This window comes from Drosophila miranda, chromosome 2 (assembly GCF_003369915.1).
Source record: "Drosophila miranda strain MSH22 chromosome 2, D.miranda_PacBio2.1, whole genome shotgun sequence".
NCBI classification, from domain to species: domain Eukaryota; kingdom Metazoa; phylum Arthropoda; class Insecta; order Diptera; family Drosophilidae; genus Drosophila; species Drosophila miranda.
The window spans coordinates 28,378,459-28,398,708 of NC_046675.1; the positions used below are offsets into that span (position 1 = coordinate 28,378,459).

Consider the following 20,250-nt stretch of genomic DNA (forward strand, 5'->3'; position numbering starts at 1 on the left):
CGTGGATTACCTCAGGTTTTTATTGTGTTTAAATATTGGCGGTTTGAGGGGGTTAAGTTCACTTTTGTTATCGGTTCACACACATGTGTGCATCTCTAAATCACAATTTGGTTGAAATTCGCAAAAAAATAAAATGATGCAACAAGTTAGACATGCGGTAGGTTATGAGTCCCACTGCAAGCAAAAGCAGTGTATTAATTGATTGTGTATTGATTGCAGCTTCGGCCGGTGCTAGGTGGCCTGCGGCATAACATGCCGGCACGCGGAGCCTCAACCACGACATCGGTGGCACCCGCCAAAATTGAAAAAAGTGCGTGGTAATTAGACTGTACAGTGACGAAATCTTACTAATTGTTTTTTGAACAACTGCAGCTGTCAACACGGTCACCGTTTTGGGGCGTGTGGGGGCCGATCCACAGCTGCGCGGCTCCCAGGAGCATCCAGTGGTCACATTCTCCGTCGCCACACACACCAACTACAAGTGAGTACAGAGTCTCTGCATGTGTTTGTCTTCTTAATTGAATCGCAATGGAATACGATTTGTAATCGGATTTGTCTTTATCCCCCTGGACAGATATGAGAACGGCGACTGGGCCCAGCGCACGGACTGGCATCGCGTGGTCGTCTTCAAGCCCAATTTGCGCGACACTGTGCTGGAGTATCTGAAGAAGGGACAGCGCACCATGGTGCAGGGCAAGATCACCTATGGCGAGATCACGGACCAGCAGGGCAACCAGAAGACCAGCACCAGCATCATCGCAGACGATGTGCTCTTCTTCCGCGATGCCAATAATTAGAATTTAAGAATCAAAGACAAACACGAACAGAAACCCTAATCTTAAGCAGAAAAAGTTGAACTTTCAGTTTTAAACGTTTGCATTTACATTGTGAATAGTATTCATATGAATCCATTATGTTATCGGTTGTTTTTCAAAATATGATCATTACAGAAATCTTTGGCTAGAACCTCTTTGGCCATTTCGCATGTGTATGTTTTGGACAAGCTGCTGATGCCCAGATCTTCAGTAATCTCCTCGTATTCGGTGGCAATAGCTCCGACCTTGCCCTCCAACTGTTCGATCTGATCCTCCAAGGTGGTCAAAGCTTTGTTGTGATAGTCTATAAGTTGGCCAATCTAAGGATGGATTTACCTTAAGTATTTCTAAAACATTATAAGACATCTAATCTGTATCCTACCACATTTGCAGGAGCCAAGCGCTCGGCTGTCTCTTTGCCAAAGGCATAGAAATCTGCTCTGAGGATGTTGCACTCTTCGCTCATTTTCTTTGCGGACTCGATTTGCTTCAACAGATCCAAGTAGGTGTGATGCGTCAAGGGCTCTATGCGGCCACTGTTGGCTGGGAACGTTGAACAGGATCTCTCTAATTTGGAGGCTGCCTTCTCCGCTTCAGCCAGCAACTGCTCGTTCTCATCCAGATCCATTTCCAGTTTCATTGTACAGGCCTTAACATCTCCCACAAACTGATCGACTTTGATGAGCTGATGAAAGACCAGGGAGTCAGGGGCTTACAAGCTCCTATGGTCCTCTAGTACTCACAAGTTTGGCATTCTGTAGTACTGCGGCCTCTTGTTCCCTTATTAACTCTGCTTTTCTTTCGAATTCCAATGCTATTTCCTTCGTCTCATGCATCAAAAGATCGGCCATTAAATCTAAATATAAAAAAGGCACGGGATCCGATACATTTGCTTGAGCCATAATTATGTTAGTTGATTAATTTCGCTAAAAATTTGGGAAATTTGGAACTCCGTTTTTCCGATTTGTACGAGTATGTAGATTTGGGGAAGCCTGAAATTTTGATTCTATTTGCTATTCTAGTAAAACATTTGGTGTTAACCCAAGGCTGACTAGGATTGGAATTACTACATGAAATTTGATCAGACTGCTCTGATCTTTGATGATGCATGTTAGATCTATGCCCGTGGAGCCACAAGAGTATTCTTATTGTTTCACTAGATTTCGCTATCCATGAGATCGAAAACTCTGCCTGACTGTATTGATATGAGGATCCACAAGCTAAAACTTTTGAAGGTATCCCGGTATGCGATCTGTAGCCATAAGAATCGCAAGCTTAAACCCTAATCTTATGGATTTCTTACCATTCCATCAGATCATTGCGATCGCTGTCTGCGATCATGTGGTGGAAGCACACAGACACTCTCAAGATCCACGATCCACAAACGAAGGGGGGGCAAAGCTCTCGAGCTCCACACACACACACATCAGTGGGATCCATTTCGGAGTGGAGTGAGTATGTGGGACGACCTTATCGTCGTCTGCCTGGCCAACCGACTGCCTATGTTTGCGTGAGGGTTTTCTGCGGTGGTATGAGTGTTATTTGAGGCAGAGCTCCATTGGATTCGTTTTGCTCGCTCAGCTCAGCGGCACAGTTCGCAGTTAGCTTTTTGCCAGTTCAAATGCGGCCGGCGGTCGAAAGAGTCTAGAGTGGCACGAGCTGTGGAACTTTTCGAGAGCACGTTCCACGCAGCAGAATTATCGGGGCGGTTCTTCGGAAGATGCCAGCTTGCTAAAAACCGACAAGCAGAAATCGAAAACCTATATCCGCCATCTACCAGAAACTGTTGAAGACACATCATTCCGATTATGGCTGTGGATTATGTGCTGGAGGACCTCATGGGGAAACTGGGTAAGTGACGAGGGCCAGGCAGGTCAGCGCGGCAGTGGCGATAACGCATCGCGTTTTCTCTTATCAATCGCTGAAAGTCCCTCTTATCAGCCCCGCGAAAACTTGTCCCCGCAAGAGCCAGTAGCTTGGCCTAAGCTTATCCAAAAGCGGATGGGATAACACTTTTATATGAGGGTTATTTTTACGGTTGCTTTGCATTCAAATTTCCTAATTATTTTCGCGGCAATCTCTGTCTAATCTATACGGCCCGACTAGTGTTTGGGGTGGGGGCTGTCCATCAAGTGCTCAAAAGAAGCCGCCTCTAACACGGTTTTAATTACAACTACATATATATATTTTTTGTTTTGCACTTTTTTCCAATTAATAATAAATACCACAAGGTTACAGACAGCTTGATAGAAGTCTCAGACTCTCAGAACCAGACGAATAGATATGTAGATACTCGTGTGTGTGAGCGCGTGGGGAGGGGACCACGACACAGTGACACTTGATGAACCTTCTGGCCAAATGTATCTCAGTATCTTTAGCAGACTGACGCTAAAACCCGAGCACACCACACAGAGGCAATGCAGAGGCTTTTGTCACAAGATCTGTTCCATAAAGGTCTCTCGAGGGGGTATTCCGTTGATTTATAGTATGTATGTGCTTTGCGGTCGTATAAATTGTGCAACGTGTGGCATTTTGTTTATTACTTAATGCAAAACAGTTAACAATAATTACGTATATATAGAATTCTCCGATTGATTAAAACGAAAGCAAATCTGAAAGCTCAGCAAAGTGTATTCTATCTAGACTTTTACTTTTCCTATAGTTACGGTTCCCGCTTACATTCATTATCAATCCATAATCAACTAGCGACTGTTTATGGAGGTTGGATTTTATGATATCTCCACTGATTTCAGCAAAGCAAAAAGCAAAATTCTTTCGCTCTAAGACCCAGGGATCCCATAGAATTTTCCCCTAAACCTTGTTTTTTTCATAATTTAAAAGCTACAAAGAGTGAAAGGGAAAGATCAGAAAGTGTAGACAGAGGGAGACGGAGAGAAAGAGTAATGAACACATTAGCGACTTTTAGCATTAGTTATGGCCCATATACATATACGAGTATATGCACATTTGTATTTGAGAAAATGCAAAAAATATCAAACTGGTTTTTTGTGAACGCTCTCTCTCTCACACACGTATGAGGCCTAAAACTCAAACCCCACCAAACACATATCATATCGCTCTGCTCCTCTACGTGTATTTATTTTGTTGAAGGCCCCTCTGGGGGGTCTGCTGGAGCTCTAATTGCTTCGTATTCGGATTTGGAGGTGTACTTGGTACTCAATTCGGCTAGAAGCTGCCAGTTAGGTAGTAATTTACACTGACTTTGAAAGCACTTCCCCCGTGGAGACCTTCAAAGCGAATGAAAATCGTTTGGAAGCTCACAAAAGAACCTCACCTCCATGATCTACCTCAAAAGTAAGATCTTTATAAGAACTTTGAGGCATGGTGGCATTGTACGTTAGTGCTGTTTTTGGGATGTCTGCTTCAAGTGTGTGATTTGCTTAAGCTCTTATCACTGGTCTTATCGCTTCAGCCTTATCTTGTTTCCATGCATAATTTTTCGTCAAAAGTTCTCTCTAATCTATTATGAGAGATTGATATAGAAAGGCTTTCCTATGATCTAACCAGGTATCATGTTTATTCATTGCTTTAATATGTAATATCAAAGATTATACAATACCGAACCCGAGGAAAGCCTAAAAGATAACTGAAACCCCGCGCCGCCCTCTGTTTACGGGGCGTCACGAAAAACCCCGCCATAGAACAGCATTTTGGTGCCTCTTTGATAATATATATGTATCTCCTATGACAAATATGAAAGTACTACACACATTGTAGCGCAATTTTCGAGGACCTTACCGCCCCACTTGGCAACGAACTGTGTCAATGGTTTGTCTGTAATAAATCCCACCACAACATGGTTGATATTTGATATATGATATGGTTGTTGGTGGTAATCCGCTATGATTTCCCCCTGAGAATTTGCTATGTCGCGTGTTTTTGTGTGTTTCCTTATCGATCGTTGACAATTATACGCTGATTATGTATATTGGTTGGTTTCGTAATTGAATTTAATTAAAGATTATGGCAAAATTTTCAAATTGAGATTAATTAAGATGTGTCCGGCTCCCGCTCCCCCGCCCCCTCTCCCTCCCGCTACATGTCTACTTGTATGACATAATTTTTACACTCGACGTAATCAATGAAATGCTTAGACACTGATGGGATGGGGGTGGGGCGTGGGGTACTCATGAGTGAAGGACTCTCCCTCGCGGAGCTGCGATCGATGGCGAAAGTTTTTTCGCTTAAACGATCAATAAATGTAACCCACAAATCAATTGAAATGCCTGATTGAACATTGGACCCGGCGCTCGCGCTCATGTGTCAGATATCTAGGCTACAATGCTCTACTCTACTCGATGTACAAGACCGCAGAAATTTACACAGTCCCTGTCCGTCCCTGTCCTCGATCCAACAGCGATCGTGTGGACAGCAAAAGTCATAATCGATTCAATGCATTCTTCAAAGACCCCTGCAAAACCATACAAGGAAAGAAACAATAGAATAGAATAGGAATAGCAGAAGCCAAGAAGCCAAAGTAAACTGCTGGCAAATAAGTATTTGATGGGGACATTCGTATGCCTTTCAATTGAAATCGAATTGAATAAATTCCACTTGATTTAATTGCAAAAAGTCTTTGGAGTGACGACAATTCCAACAGTGACACCGTAGAAGAGAGGCGCCATATATTTCCATGTACATACATGTATGTATATATGTACGTGTGACAGAGCCGCTGCTACTCCTGTTGCATTTTTGTTGTATTTCGCTTCGAATGCAGTGCGTCGCAAATGTCTTATCTCTTGATCTCATCTACGAGCTTTGCTCATGTTAGGCAAATGCACACTCTCTCATTTGCTCTCTCAGCAACAACAACAGTATTGTACCTCTCTCGCAGGTATTGCTCTCAGCAAATGCGAAAGCTGCGTGTGAAGTTCAAGGAATGACAAACGGGATTACGTTTTACTGCGTAGTTTCTCCCTCTTTGCTTTTAACTATTAAATACCCTTTATTTGCCAATTTTCCACGTTTGTAAGGAAATATTACTAGATGCAGCACCAACATATTTCTTTTTCATCTCTCTTTTTCCTACAGGGGAATTTGGTAAATACCAATTCCTGCAGTTCTTCCTGCAAGTCCTCTCCGCTTTGACCGCAGGCATGCATATGCTCTCCCTGGTTACGGTATCCGCAGTGCCAGAGCATCGCTGCTTTATCGAGGGCCTGGACGACAGCATCCTGGCGGTGGGGCCCTGGAACGCGAGCGCCTTGAAGTATGCCATTCCAACGAAGGCCAATGGGGAGCTAGAGTCCTGCCTGATGTACGATCCCACTGATTTGGACAGCAACACGACCATCGCCTGTGAAAAGTACGTGTACGATACAACGTACTACAAGACATCGCGCACCATTGACTGGAACCATGTGTGCGATCGCCGCTGGATGGGGGCCATTGTGCAGACGGTGTTCATGTTGGGCGTCTTCACGGGAGCCGTAACCCTCGGCGGACTGGCGGACAAGATTGGCCGCAAGACGGTCTTCTGCTGGTCGGCGCTCTTCCAGCTGATCATCGGCGTGGGCGTAGCCTTCATTCCGGAGTACTTTTCCTTTATGGTGGCCCGCTATCTGCTGGGAATTGTGGGATCTGCTGGAGCCTATATCTGTGGATTTGTGCTGACAATGGAGCTGGTGGGACCCACAAAGCGTACTGTCTGTGGCATAACCTTCCAGGTGAGTGGAGTGACTCAAGGATCACTTGAAGATCTTTTCTAATCTTCTGTGATCTCTTCCAGGCAGTCTTTGCAGGCGGCATCATGCTGGTTGCTGGCTGGGGTGCCCTCATTCAGGATCGTCAGTGGCTCCAGGTGATCTATGGCCTCCATGGCTGCCTGTTCCTTGCCCACTGGTGGCTCCTCGATGAATCTCCGCGCTGGCTGTGGATGCAGGGACGTGCCGCCGAGGCCGTGGACATTGTGGCCAAGGGACTGCGTATCAATGGCTCCGGAATACCCGTGGACAAGGATTACTTTGTGCAAAAGGCCAAACAGCAGGCGGCGGTGGAGGAGAAGTCCAGTGCCGGATTGAGCGATCTCTTCCGGACACCCAACCTCCGCATGAAGACGCTGAATGTGTGCCTCTGCTGGTTCGCCAACTCCATTGTCTACTATGGACTGTCGCTGAGTGCCGGGAAGCTGTACGGCAATCCCTACCTGATTCTGTTCATCATGGGCCTCGTGGAGTTCCCCAGCTACATAACGATTGTGTTCGTGTTGGATCGTCTGGGACGTCGCTCCATTACCTCCACCCTGATGCTGAGCGGCGGACTTTGCTGCATTATTGCCGCATTTATTGCTCAGGGCAGCACCACCTCCACGGCTGTGGTGATGGCTGGCAAGCTCCTCATTGCCGGCTCCTTTGCCGTCATCTACAACTACTCGGCGGAACTCTTTCCCACTGTCGTACGGAACTCCGCCATGGGCTTGGGCTCCATGTGTGCCCGTCTCTCCGGAGCCCTTACGCCTCTCATCACCCTCCTGGACTCTTTTGATCCAAAGATTCCCGCCGTACTCTTCGGCGTGGTGGCCCTGGCCTCTGGCTTCTGGGTGATGTTCCTCCCAGAGACGATGAACCAGCCCATGCCCGAGTCCATCGAAGATGGTGAGAACTTTGGCAAGGGCGACACGTGGTTCAGTCAGTGTGCTGGTCGCAAGAAGCGCCAGAATAGTATTTACCCGGACGATCCCGAGCAGATGGTGCCGCTCAAGAATATCGAAAGCAAATGAAGCAAAACCAAAGTTCTGCACTAGCCCCCACACCCCCACCCACCCCACCCTTGTTATCCTTTTTATTTCGTTGTTAAGCATTCCCTTTTTTTTAGTAGTAAGCTCTAAGATCCATTTTAAAAAGTGAATAAATTGAGGCTGTGTGGCCTTGGAGGATACCCTAGGCTGCTGCAGGTCTCTTTGTTGTTTTTAAGTAGCTCGTTTTTTTTGTTGATATTATGAAAGGGAAGATGACCCAAAGAAGGCCTTGGGCAGCTGAGTCGATCCCAGAGTCCAACAACAATATGCACTGTCTTTGTCGAGGCGTACAAAAGCCTTCGTTTTCGGTCCAAAAAATCCAACAACAAAAGACTGTACAATTGTATATCTATGTGTTCTACAATCTTTGCCACCTTCTACAATCATATTCTTCCAACATCTTATTATTGCATTCAAATACAAATAAATTCCTGCCATATGCTTCTCCTCCTAAGATTTTTTCCCAATATTAACATCGTAAAATCCATTTAAAGGTTTTCCCTTTTTCGAGGAGGCCTATAAAAAGACTTGCCTTACGGAGAGCCATCTAGTATGCTGCGCCATATGTCCCACTCGATTTCGCACACTTTTCCGCCCCAATTAAAGTAAAGTGCGACAATAAGTAAAGTACTTTTGTGGCATTTGTGGGACATCCGATTCAGCATGGCCTTGAAAGTGGCTGCAGTTTTTAATAGTTTTCCTTCCCCCAAGAAATTCCATTGTCAATGCTCGACCACCGCCCCCTTCACACGGCACGTGCGCCAGTTCCCGCGTCAATTCAAGTTTTCTTTCAAAGAGTTTTTCTTTTGTTTTTCGGTTTTTTTTTGTTTTGTTTGTAGGTTGTTTTTTTGGTACATTTGAGAACATTCATTTTCGATTTTGAATATATTTTCAATTAAATACATATATATACGTATGCTTTGGCCGATATCTGATGCGATATCGGTGCTTAAATTTCGCTGGCTTAGAATTACATTAACATTTACATATAGATATAGATATACTCGATAGATAGAATAGGGGCGGGGTTGGGGTTCTCTCTTCAAAGAAGAAGGTACACAGAGAGAGAGATGGAGGGGGGAGATATCGGGTTTACATCGATATTTCTTATACACATATAGACACAATCAAAATTGAGAGAAACATACAGCGAGAGAGAGAGAGAGACACGAAGACGACGAAGGAAAGAGATATAGAGAAAACACATCTAGATGCAGTTGCCAGGAGGACTCTTCCACAAGAAACTGGGTGCTCCTCAAAAACGTAGTCTTAAATGCTCGAATAGCTCTTAAAATGTTGAAGGGAACGGATTGAAAGGAACAGAAAGGATGGAGTTATAATTCTGATTAATGGGTGGGTGGTTGGGTGTACAAATCAGGGAAGGACAGTACAGGGACAGGGACGGGGGAGGGACTGTAACGGAAACTATATCGAAACGGAAACGGAATTGAGTGCCTAATAATACAAACATACGAACGAACGTAGCTAAATATTGGTATGTGTAAATCAATCACAAATTGAATTTAAAATATTTACAAAAAATACGTCAATCAAAGGTCCCATCGTTTCTTCACTCCAGATGGGAATCATCGTTAGGTTGCGTTGATGCTCTGTCGCTCTTTTGCTCTTTTGCTCTCCCTGCCATCTTATGCCCTCTCCGGACACTTGGTCTGCACTATGGGCGCCTTTGGCTGGATTCCTGGACCGCCGGCCCCCTCTGGCACCATCGCCGTGTGCACAATGATCGCCGGCTGGTCCTCGCTCTGTGGATGCAGCTCGTGCGACTCGCCCGGTGTGAGGCTGGCCAGAGCCGCCAGTAGATCGTGATTGACCAGCGGTTCGGCCTCTTCGCGTGGCTCCCAGCCCGCTGGCGGAGAGGCGGGCGGCGAGATGAGGAACTGTTTGACCGGTGCCGGCGGCTGGAGGTTCTTGTTGTTCACGGGTGTGACCGGCTGGGCAAAATAGCAGGTGATCACCGTCTTCTTGTTGAATTCGTATTGGTGGAGCTTGATCCGCGCATTGGCTGCCGCAATGGCGTTGTCGTAGTTCACCCGCAGCCGCCGGAAGCTGCGCAGCCACTGGAACGTGGCCGATTCGCTGAAGGTGCGGAAGAGCTCTTCCATGCCGTGCTTCAGCTCCGGATTGGCAAACACCTCCGAGTGGATGTTCGTCACGATAATGGACGTGGGCAGGTCGTCGAACGAGTCTGCGTCCACCTCCGGCTCCGTGTCGCTGTCTATGATGCCCTCCTTCGGGAGCGAGGGGTGCTGGCTGGGCAGTCCGTCGGCGGCATTGATGTAGATGTCCTGATCCGGCGACAGTTTGTCTATGCTGCCGCCTCCGCTGCTGTTCTGTGTCGACTTCAATTTGTTGTGGCTCTTGCTGTGGTTGTTGTTGTGATTGTTGCCGCCACGTGGAGTCGTTGGCGAGGAAGCTGCATCCTTGGTTGGAAGCACCTCATCAGTGGTGGTGGTTGCCGGCGCAGGCTCCGGGGAAGAGGCGGCCGCCGCATTGTTATTGGACTTGGCCGCGTCGGACATGGTGTCTGCCTGAAGCTTACCGGGGGGGTGCTGCAAGGAGAGAAGGAAGGGAGGATGATTAGAGAGGAAATTTTACAGAGAATGTTTCATTGATGGATTCGGCGTTGGGTTCCCCACGGCTATAATTACCATACGGGATGCCATTTATAATTACAACCTTGTGGGAAGCCATTCCTCTTCGATTTCCATTACAATTGCCGCAGACTTTTCCCTGCCCCTGCCCCTTCCCCTACGCTCCTTAGCAGCACCTGACGCAAGGTAAACAGCCTGTGGCCTCGTTGCCTCGTGCCTCCAGGCCTCTCGACTCCTGCCTTTTGTGGGGGCACAACTTTGGTTAACATTGTTGACGTAACACGTTTCGAGCGTACAGCCATGCCACGACAATAAAAATGGCTTCCTGCCACATGCCCGAGACCAAAAAACTACAGACGTGTCTGCCAGTGGAAAAGGAGTGAAGCCAGCCACCAGGAAGCCCAATAGAGGGCAGGAGGTAAGGGGCGGGGGGGCTTAACTATCGACACGTGAAGCTAATCAATAGTGTCCTGGAGCGGAAGGGAAACTCCTGTCCTGGTGGATCCGCTGCCTGGTGACGCACTGTTGATTCGGAATTGCTCTTGATTTTATTGTTATGCCGAATGCTAGGAATAGATTGTTAAAACAGGGGCCCCAAAAGTGGAAACGGAGCTCATTCTGCTGCCAAAAGAAGGAATAGGCTCCCCAAATACAGGGGCAAAGCAGAGAGTGAGAGTGAAACACCTCCGTGGGTGATTAATAGTAGCGAATATAGGTATTTTTTTGTTTTGTGAATGAATGGCAGGAACGAACGAATGGAACGAATGAATGAGCGAGCAACTGGCGCGAGCGACACCCGACACTGGCGTCAGCGGAATGGCAACAGTGACGTCGTCCTTGTGGTGGCACCTGTGACTGACAGCGACTCTCATTCCTTTATAATAGAGCCCATAGATGGTTTATGGATGGTGGGAGGGACACTCCGTTTTATTGTGATGGCGTGGAGCATAGTTTTTGGATTGGCGCCCATTTGTATGCTATATAAAAATAACATTTCTCTTCTCTGCCTCTGTTTTTCCTCTTGGGTTTATTATGGCCCATGAATCAGCGATATGCAGCAGGCGATAATTACTATATCATAGAGGGGGAATATGAGGTGGAGGGGTGGTGTGCTCTATTAGCCAAATGAGAGCCAAAACTGTGCTTTTATTTACGGTTTTTGCAAAGTTTTTATGGCTTGCAATTAGAGAGTGCTTTCTTTTTGTTTTAGTTAATATTTTTGGGGATATTTATAGTTTATCTATATATTAAGGGGTTTTAAATATCTTCAGAAGTGATGGAAACATTTGAACCACTTAAATACTTCATAAAACCTCACCTACTTTCTACCAAAATCATTTTCCATCCTTCTTTCTCTCCAAAATCATCGGTTGTCTCTATGTCTCTCTTAAAAACCTTTTCCTAATAATTCAATTACTTTAAAACCCCCCAAAAAACCATTCGATATTTAACCGACAAACCATTTCCTAGACAAGGAAGCCCCCGCCCTCCCACATGCCTGAAGATTGCGTACTGTTTTTGCACTCTTCTTTTTGCTTCTTTTTTTTTGTTGTTTTTTCCACCTTTAGAGCACAAAAGCATAGAGCCAAAAGAGTGAGCGGCCAACAATAAAACCAATGGCTGAACAAAAACAGAAGCAGAGAAAATCCAACGACGAGTTGATCTATTTCTGGATGATTGATTTCCTTGAAAATTGTTACTTTTTCGGGGCAGGGGGCAGGGGGCAGGCGGCAGGAAAAGGAAGGCTCCTGCCTGTGTCTGCTGTCTCCGCCTCCCATGACGTGTGTACTTTGTTTGGTGAATGGCTCCTGCGATCCGTATCTGTTTTGTCCTTTCCAGAGAGAATACGCACAGCCCAGGGAGGAGCAGGAGCAGTAGCAGTAGCATTAGCCGTAGGAGAAAGTACTTTTACTCTCATGGCAAAAAATTGCAAGTCAGCGTAAACGACCTGCTGGCATGCAAATTGCTTGCCTCTCTGCCCCGCACAGAGGTACATAGAGTGAGAGGTGACGTCATCATTGGCTGTGCCACCGAAGCACGCAAGCAACGAAAGAAAGCTCTGCTTTAAGCCTAGACAAAAGTTGTGGTCTCCGCCGACCAGGCTCTGGGGTCCCAAGACGATGATGAATTGCCAGCCGGTCGTTATCCAACGGCGACCTTCACTCATTCATAATTGCTGTCATCATTATATCAAGTGGTCTCCACTACCCGCCCCGCCATTGTGCCCCATAGAGACATCAGCATCAGCATCCATCCACTCGGCCATTCTTGCTGCCTCCAAGACCCTCCTCTATTGGGGGATACGCCTTGAGACGCCTTCATAATGTTGCATGTGTATGGAAATTACCGCATGAGAAATATGGGAAAAATCTCTTTAAAAATTGGTTACCCTCACGAATGGGAGCTTTTTTAATGCTGAAACTTAAAAGAAATCAAAAACTAAAAGACATCAAGAGAACACGCCACAAAGTGAAAGGGAAACGGAGGAAAAGTACTCTAAAGTAATATAAAATATTCCTTGAGGAAAGTTAAATCCCTCGAAAATCCACCTCAGAAACCAACCAACGGGGATTCGCTGAAGCGAAACTGTTGTTAGAAGCTTTTTCTGCATCACCAAAAGCAACAAAGATTTCTTGCACTGCAAATGCTTGAAAATATCACCAAAAAGCAGGTTTGCTTATCAGCAAGATCAGCGCCGACAGAAGAGCAATGTAAATTCCAGCAACACTTTTTCACAGTTTCCTTTCACCGTCACCTTCGCCTCTCGACGCATGCAAGGGTGTGCAAGGCAGAGAAATCGCCGCTCGTCGGGCAGATCAGCGTCGGCAGAGTTACAACGCACAGTGAAAAAACAATTTATCGCCTTTCGATGCATGCAGTGCCGTGCAAGGCAGAGGAAGCCGCTCCATGAAGTATGACATTTGTTTGTATTTTGTTTAGCGTCGGCAGAGGTGCAAAAACAATTTCTCGTCTTTCGAGACATGAACGAACGGGCAAAGGCGTGCAAGGCAGAGGAATAGCCGCTTTATAAAGTATTGTGTTTAGTGTGTTTGTTCACGAGCAGATCAGCGTCGGCAGAATTGCAAAAACAACTGCTCGCCTTTCGAGACATGAACGGACAGGCAAGGGCTTGCAAGGCAGAGGCCGCCATGCTGCCCAAAATTCCTTTGGCATTGAGAAAATCCTTCAACGGATGCGTATAGTTTTTATTGGTAGATTTTCCTACTGGCTTTAAGCGTCTAAGCTCATTAAGTTTGCAAATTTGTAATTGAATTTGCCAACATATTGGCCAGCTCTGGCAGCATGTGGCACAGTGAATCAGTTCTTGTGGCCTTATTTACTTTATTCATTCGTTTTTCGTGACAAAAGGCGATTTCTCCGAATGCAGCAGCAATGTGGAAAATGGAAAATGCAAATGCAAACGCAGATCCGCCTGTGGGGGATGGTGGGGTGAAGATTAATTTGATTTTTCGCTGAAATTTCAAACTTTTGTGCTGTGCATCCTGCACACGCCCACATGCACACACACAGTTATTTACGATTGATGTTCAGCGGGAGTTTGAGTTTGGAATTTAATTAAATGTAGGCGCCTGATTGAACGCCAGTTTATGCCACACTCGCTCAGAAAGTATGTCCTGTCCTGTCCCGTGTCCCGTCCCCTGTGGCTGGCTCCTATCATATTTAATACTGCGGTGGCTGCCGCTGTCGGCAGCCACAAGCCACATGTTGCTTGTAACCAGAGCACCTTGTGTGTTGCACCTGACACAAAGCCAGGCAGCAGGCAGGCAGCGTGCAGAAAAGGTCAAAGTGGTAGCCTTGTCAGCCGTGCGGCTCGTATGCGAGAGAGATAGAGATATTAAACCCGACTCCGCTCTATAAGGCGAAATTAATTGAATGCTAATTTTCTCCTGTTCTGTTCTTCCTTTGTTCAAAAGTTAACTCTTTCTAGGAAATGCCACACGCCAGCCCACGCGCACCGGCACCCCCGCAGTAGCCGTCTTTTGGGGCTGCTGCAGTGGGCACCTGAAAGTATGCAACGAAAAACGTTCATAATTGAGCATTTTGTCTGCCCCGTAAATCCCCTACAGTTGCAGGCCACTGCTGCTGCTTTGGTTAGATAATTATTGCAGAAAGCTGCTTTCAACCTTCGCATTTGCCCTATGCCCTATGCATTGTGTGTGGGAGTTGCAGGAGTGCAGCAAATGGCGTTGATTGGCAGCCCAGTGATTGGCCGCATGTGAGGCAGTACTCCCCCTCCCTCTCTGGCATGTAAAATGCCAACTGACTTGGCTTTCCCAATGCAAATCATCCAGCAAATACTCGTAGGAGAATGTGTGTGTCTGCAGCCACTACAGTGCGTTTCATACGGAAGAATTCACTGGAATTCCCTGAATAGAATTGTGTTTTACATTAATACAATATTCAGCATTCCAAGGAAAGTAATTCCATGGGGGAGTGTTAACCAAACTCCAAGCATTCCTAGAACTAACAGATGACAAACAACAGATTGAAGGAAAATAAATTACAGAAATTGCTGGAAATACGACACGAGGGAAACTGTACAGATTCCAGGAACACGAACTGCATTCTCAGCCCCCAAAAAGGCAATGACAAAAGCACTCTAGAACTTTCTAAATACAGACAGCATCAAAGAGAGAGAGGAGCTGTCCTGCAACTCCTACACTTTTGCCACGCACTGTACTTCGAGCGGGCCACACATGGGCGAGGGATTGCGTATCCTAATTTAATACACGTATCAGCCACCGTATGGGGCTCGTTCTTCTTTCAGTAAGCATCAGTTGGGGTCGAAGGTCGGGGTCGTGTGGGTTTTGTTTTGCGGACTCTCATTAAACGTAATCCCGTAATTCATTTGACAGCATTTCGCATCTGTATGCCAGCATTGTGCACTTGCTGCTGCTGCTATCTGACCCACCCACCCAGAGACCGACCCACCGCTCATTAACCAGTCATAAGAACACCTACCACCTACCACCCACACCCACACCCACACCCTCCCCTGTCGTGTCTGTCTCTATTTGATATTGTAACCTGTGTGAGGTGTCGTGTGTGCTGGCTTCCACAGAATCATCCAGAGGGAGGCCCCAGAGGGAATCACGTTCGCACATAGGTTTTGGCGTAATTACCCGACAACGCCACTCCACCGGAATCGAAGGGAATCAAATCGAAAGTTAATTAAATCATTCACACTTCGGTGGCATCGACGGTAATCAAACAATAGTTGTGCAAATAAATTTATGCAATGTAATTATTTATTGAACAAAAATAATAATAAAACTCAAATGACTTTCCATGGAAATGAAATCCAATCAAGGATAAGGCTGGATTTCACGAGAAAGACCTTGAACTCCAATGTGTGGAAACAGACACGCAGCATATAAAAATTAAATCTAAACTTCAGATAAACAGAATTCCGTATAATTGGAAGGAACTATATTTTTAACTATTTTTCATATCATTTAAATGCCACCTCAAGAGCTTGTTGGGGGTTCTACTATTATCACAAGGTATCACCGAACGAATCAATATTTGAATAAAAGCAGAACCTTCTTCCATTCACTCGCACTCATCGTCCGTCTCCAACTACTTTTACAAATTGGATTGTTATCACTCACAACGAAACGTCCTGTCCTTCTCAGTTATTTTGAGGAGTTATTTTTTTTGTCAGCCAAGCCCCTTTGTTGTCGCCTGTCAGTGGCAACTGCTGCCCTCCCCCCGCCCTCCCGCTGGATGTCAGAGTCAAGGCTGCCTCTCAGCCAAAATAGTTTTTGGCCAAACTTTCGTATGCAAAAGCAATATACATATATTAATCGTAGAAAGGCAACATTTGGCAACATCTGAGTGTGTGCGAGTGTGTGTGTGTGTGGGGGATTTCCTCAAGCGGATTATCCATCCATCTACTGGGTTCAACTAGTTGGAACCGGCACCTCTACTATCGTCCGTAAATCATGGCCATTGTCGTCGCTTATCACTCGTGACAGCCGTAGACCCTCTCCACTGACGCACCAAAACGGACAAAAGATAACATTTAGAAATAGTTATTATCGTTAATTGAGACGTTTACAGGCGGCCCCAAAGACCCAAAGCCCCCAGAGTGGTCTTCTGTGTGTGGATTCCAATCGCTATATTGCTATATCGCCATATCGTCATGTGTTAAGTGAGTTAAAGGCTGTGCTCTGTGCTCTCTGGCTGTGGCTGTGCCTGTGCCTGTGACGTCAGTGCAATTGCAGCAGAACAGATTCGAAAGTCTCCGGCAATTGACGAACAGTCGGAACTGTAGTCAATTCATCAATTGGCAGGCAGGTCCCAGGCAAAACGAGGGAGAGGGCTGTGAGAGTCGATACTTGGATACCCTTCAATAATTATTGCCCTGCAAACTCTTCCACATTTCAGTGTTATTCCTCCCCCTCTCACGCACAGAAAAAAGGGTATCAAAGGAGTGTCACCGCCAGCGCAAGAAACAAGAAAACAAAACAAAAGACAAACGCAAATAAAAATAGCATAAAATGGACAACAGAAACACACAGCGACAACGCCGACCATCGCATCGCACGGGAGTGGGGAGTGGGGTGGGGCGGGGTGGGGTGAAGAGGTGCAGGCAAAAGATGAGTTGCTTTTATTTTCAAATCGTTTCATTTACGTTTTTGCGTCAGTAGCAAGCGAGGAAACGACGCAGCGCTGCGTATACACATTTTTAGTCGTCATCGTCGTCGCCCCAACATACGCACTCCACTCTGCCCCACCCCTTCCATATCATCCGCCGATCCACCGGGGTGCCGGCGATAGTGGTGGTCGCATACAATTGAAATTGAAAGCATAAGGCGAGTGATCTTTGACAGCGAGAGAGAGAAAGGAGAAGGGGGATTCGAAGGGGAGTAGTGACTGTTCGACAGGGGGCTTAGATCTTCGAGAATTGACTTCAACGAACAGTTCTTTGAGTTGTGTAATATAAATACATACATGGTTTTTAAAGAATCATTCCCTAAATCATGTTCTTATCACTTTATTCGCTCAAAGTGATTCCATCAACGAGGAATTTCGCAATGGTTCAAGCACACGGATTATAATGGAATAGAAATATCACACGGACTATGAAAATATTACTCTCCTAGTGAATCATTGTTCATTCTGATTCAGGAATAGCTCTCTGGTGAATGGGTTTACCCCAGAATGGATTAACTTGTTTTTCCACCCCCTAGGGAATGCACATCATTTAACTAAATGAAAAACATTTCCTAAGATTAGACATTTACTTAAAAATAGTACCTTAAAAACCTCAAGCAGCTGTTCTGCTTAGCCATTTACACCGTGAATCATTATCGTTACGATTATATCTGTTCACTGATTTGTCATCATGTTCGCTCTATTGTTGGCAGGCTACTTATAAGTGGCACTGTGGCTGCTGGCCCTGTCGTCGACTCAGACAAGTGGGCGACAGGACACTGGCGGTGCTTTGGGATATACATTTCATATATATACATGTATTTCCAGCATTGGACACCCCCTTAGACAAAGGTCGCTATGCAAAGCCAAGGTCGAGATTTACAGCCAGGTCATTGTGTTCTTGGCAGGCGGTAACGCCCACAGCAGCAGTGTGCCCTACCATCCCCCAGCTTGGCCCCCTGTCAACTAGCCTGAGTAAAAAATAGATACCAAAATACCAAAAATACCCAAAAAGAACTCTGAAATTTTTATTTGCATTTTGGAATTTATTGCTCTGGCTGAGCGATTTTCCATTTTCTAACTGGTTGTGCAGCTCTGGGGAATCGGGTTTTTTTGTTTTGTTTTGTTTTTGGCTACAGCCAAGGGCTTCGCTTCTACTGTTGCTCAAAGCAATTAAAATTTGAGAAAAACGAACGAGAAAAACAACAAACCCACCGCAAGCCCTGCCCACCAACCGCACAGCCACCACACGCATCTTCATCTTTCATCGAAGGTCTTGTGGCACGTTTAAAATTCAGCAGCAACAAAATCACAAGGCAGCACAAAGACGAGGACGAGGACGTGGAGAAGAAGTGACAGCGCAACAATAACGAAAAGAAAGGATATGTGTAGTGACGAAGCCTTAAATACCCTTACCGATCGTATGGCAGCATCCTTTCTCATGTCTTTCGGTTCTGATATAATTTGAAACATAATTTTCTTATTTTTTGTTTTTCGTCGTTTCCAAATAATTTTTAATAGAAAAAGATCTTCGGACACATCCTATTCGTTTTTCTCAGGATGCTCTACCCTGCAAATAGCTGGCCGAAGCACCCTCTACCAAAAGTTTATAACAAAACAAAAGGCAATATGTGGCAGGTGTTGGGGTTATGGGCTTGTCAGTCACGGTCATGGCTGCACCCCATTAGCCCTCTTCCCAGAAGCAGCACAGCCCCGCCAACACAATGGATGCGGGTGTCCGGAACAGAGCAGAGCATCAGTAACAGGAGCAGCAGCAGCTGTGGCAGCGGAAGGAGGCGGAAATTCAATAAGAGCAACAAGAACAGAAAATATTTTGCACCCACGCCAAGTTCACGCACAGTAACGGGAAAACACCCGCAAGGAAGAGCAGGACACGAGAAACAAAATGCAGACTCGTCGAAACGGGATTACTCTTCTTACAGCTTCGTATTAATCAAAGGGGTTACATGAGAGTGCGAGATCACATATCGTGAAAAATCACATTACAAGGTGAACGAGGCTTCCCATACACTTCCCACTCGAAAAAATCCCTCATTTCCCTGACCAGCTAATGCTCTCTGCGGCTAGGGTATCACAGTGTGGTATAACAACAAACATTTGTCGGCAAAAGATGGCGCGTGTGCCCGTATGTGGGTGTGCGAAGGCGTCTGCGGGGGCGATTGTGTGTGTGTGTGTGTGTGTGGAGGAGGGAAGGATAGCTTTGCGGTGCAATAATTTCAAGTGCGTAGTACATAATCCCCTCTTTCATTAGAGACTTTTCAGCGGCATCCCCCACATTTGTTATAAACAAAATTACAGTCGGTTGATGGTGCAAGAGCGAGAGCGGGCAGGGGATTTAGCACTGGCAGACGCTGCGGCGCAGCAACAATTTGCACGTAAAAAAACGTCAACTGTGGTGCTCCTCTGCTCTGCTCTCTGTGGCTGCATTACATAAGAAATTCTTGCAAAACTTGCATGGGATATGCAAATATTAGAAACTGTATTTACTTACCGTTTTAGCAACTATTTGCGATAATTGAAACTGTGTTTTATCCGCCAATAACCAGACGATGGGGGCTGCAGGTCGTCTCTCGCCTTCTTGTGTGCCTCTTGCTGCGGCTGCTTTATGTTCAAATTGGTGCACAATGCCCACTAGCAGCGCTATTGTTGCTATTTATTTAGTAGTTAGTCTGTAGGAGCTGCCGCACTTAAGCTTTTTGCATTTCTTTATTCTGCGTTATTCGCGAAGACGCGACAGAATTTGATTTTTCCGCAACGCCACAAAACACATCCGCCTCGGTCGAACTTTGGAAAAATTGTGGGGCCTTTGGAACAGCTGTGGGGGCTACACAAAACACATTCGCGTATTCAATTAACTTAAGGTACTTGTTCTTGAGGTACATGGAGATGGTTTACAAGTCAAATTAATTGTTATATTCACACTTCAATTTTGTGTGTTAATAATAATTATAATTATATCCTTCAGATATATTTCATTCAGATGCAAACAAAACAAAAACAAAACACCAAATGGATGGGGGCAAAAGTATGTAAAGTCGACATTTGCTACATATTTACTACATAAGGGAAGGAAAAAGAGGGTATGGACATTAGGCAATATGCCTCAGAGAAGCAACGCATGCAAGGTAAAATCCACCCCTTTCGCCTAATATACCTTGCCTTGGCTGTTTTTGCCTGTTGTCCATACCTTCTCTTATAGCCCATTCAAAATGACGACTCATACTTTCGTTGCAAGAGTGAGTCGACTATCAGAAAAATATCAAAATATACCGTAAATATACCGATGAAAAAACGAAGGAGACATATATTTAAATCTACTATACGGTGGAAAATAACCTTAATGGAACCAGGAACTACCATG

At 45.7% G+C, this 20,250-nt stretch overlaps 4 protein-coding genes across 4 annotated transcripts; 2 read left to right on the forward strand and 2 right to left on the reverse strand.

Annotated features, from left to right (window-relative positions):
• The first annotated feature begins 51 nt into the window (after positions 1–51).
• Positions 52–966, forward strand: LOC108156136 (single-stranded DNA-binding protein, mitochondrial). The gene is made up of 4 exons (XM_017287448.2): positions 52–157; positions 220–310; positions 373–481; positions 575–966. Exons 1-4 carry the CDS (start codon positions 134–136, stop codon positions 795–797), a joined length of 447 nt encoding a protein of 148 aa, XP_017142937.1. The 5' UTR covers positions 52–133; the 3' UTR covers positions 798–966.
• LOC108156135 lies at positions 891–1,860 on the reverse strand. The gene is made up of 3 exons (XM_017287447.2): positions 1,559–1,860; positions 1,198–1,500; positions 891–1,135 (listed from the first exon to the last, which is right to left on the reverse strand). Exons 1-3 carry the CDS (start codon positions 1,715–1,717, stop codon positions 917–919), a joined length of 681 nt encoding a protein of 226 aa, XP_017142936.1. The 5' UTR covers positions 1,718–1,860; the 3' UTR covers positions 891–916.
• A 545-nt stretch (positions 1,861–2,405) lies between these two features.
• Positions 2,406–7,721, forward strand: LOC108156852 (organic cation transporter protein). Its single transcript, XM_017288576.2, has 3 exons — positions 2,406–2,666; positions 5,871–6,505; positions 6,568–7,721. Exons 1-3 carry the CDS (start codon positions 2,624–2,626, stop codon positions 7,555–7,557), a joined length of 1,668 nt encoding a protein of 555 aa, XP_017144065.1. The 5' UTR covers positions 2,406–2,623; the 3' UTR covers positions 7,558–7,721.
• A 720-nt stretch (positions 7,722–8,441) lies between these two features.
• On the reverse strand, positions 8,442–19,899 carry LOC108156853 (protein sarah). Its single transcript, XM_017288577.2, has 2 exons — positions 19,381–19,899; positions 8,442–10,145 (listed from the first exon to the last, which is right to left on the reverse strand). Exon 2 carries the CDS (start codon positions 10,113–10,115, stop codon positions 9,222–9,224), a length of 894 nt encoding a protein of 297 aa, XP_017144066.1. The 5' UTR covers positions 10,116–10,145; positions 19,381–19,899; the 3' UTR covers positions 8,442–9,221.
• Positions 19,900–20,250: the final 351 nt, after the last annotated feature.

What these genes read in the sequence shown, in the direction of transcription:
- LOC108156136 (XM_017287448.2), top strand. Translation starts at nt 134, where the DNA reads ATGATGCAACAAGTTAGACATGCG. An exon ending in TGCAACAAGTTAGACATGCG is followed by an intron (nt 158 to 219) that starts GTAGGTTATGAG and finishes TATTGATTGCAG; the next exon opens with CTTCGGCCGGTGCTAGGTGG. An exon ending in ACCCGCCAAAATTGAAAAAA is followed by an intron (nt 311 to 372) that starts GTGCGTGGTAAT and finishes GAACAACTGCAG; the next exon opens with CTGTCAACACGGTCACCGTT.
- LOC108156135 (XM_017287447.2), bottom strand. Translation starts at nt 1,717, where the DNA reads ATGGCTCAAGCAAATGTATCGGATCCCGTGCCTTTTTTATATTTAGAT. An exon ending in TACTACAGAATGCCAAACTT is followed by an intron (nt 1,501 to 1,558) that starts GTGAGTACTAGA and finishes GTCTTTCATCAG; the next exon opens with CTCATCAAAGTCGATCAGTT. An exon ending in GCTTGGCTCCTGCAAATGTG is followed by an intron (nt 1,136 to 1,197) that starts GTAGGATACAGA and finishes ATCCATCCTTAG; the next exon opens with ATTGGCCAACTTATAGACTA.
- LOC108156852 (XM_017288576.2), top strand. Translation starts at nt 2,624, where the DNA reads ATGGCTGTGGATTATGTGCTGGAGGACCTCATGGGGAAACTGG. An exon ending in GGACCTCATGGGGAAACTGG is followed by an intron (nt 2,667 to 5,870) that starts GTAAGTGACGAG and finishes TTTTTCCTACAG; the next exon opens with GGGAATTTGGTAAATACCAA. An exon ending in TCTGTGGCATAACCTTCCAG is followed by an intron (nt 6,506 to 6,567) that starts GTGAGTGGAGTG and finishes GATCTCTTCCAG; the next exon opens with GCAGTCTTTGCAGGCGGCAT.
- LOC108156853 (XM_017288577.2), bottom strand. Translation starts at nt 10,115, where the DNA reads ATGTCCGACGCGGCCAAGTCCAATAACAATGCGGCGGCCGCCTCTTCC.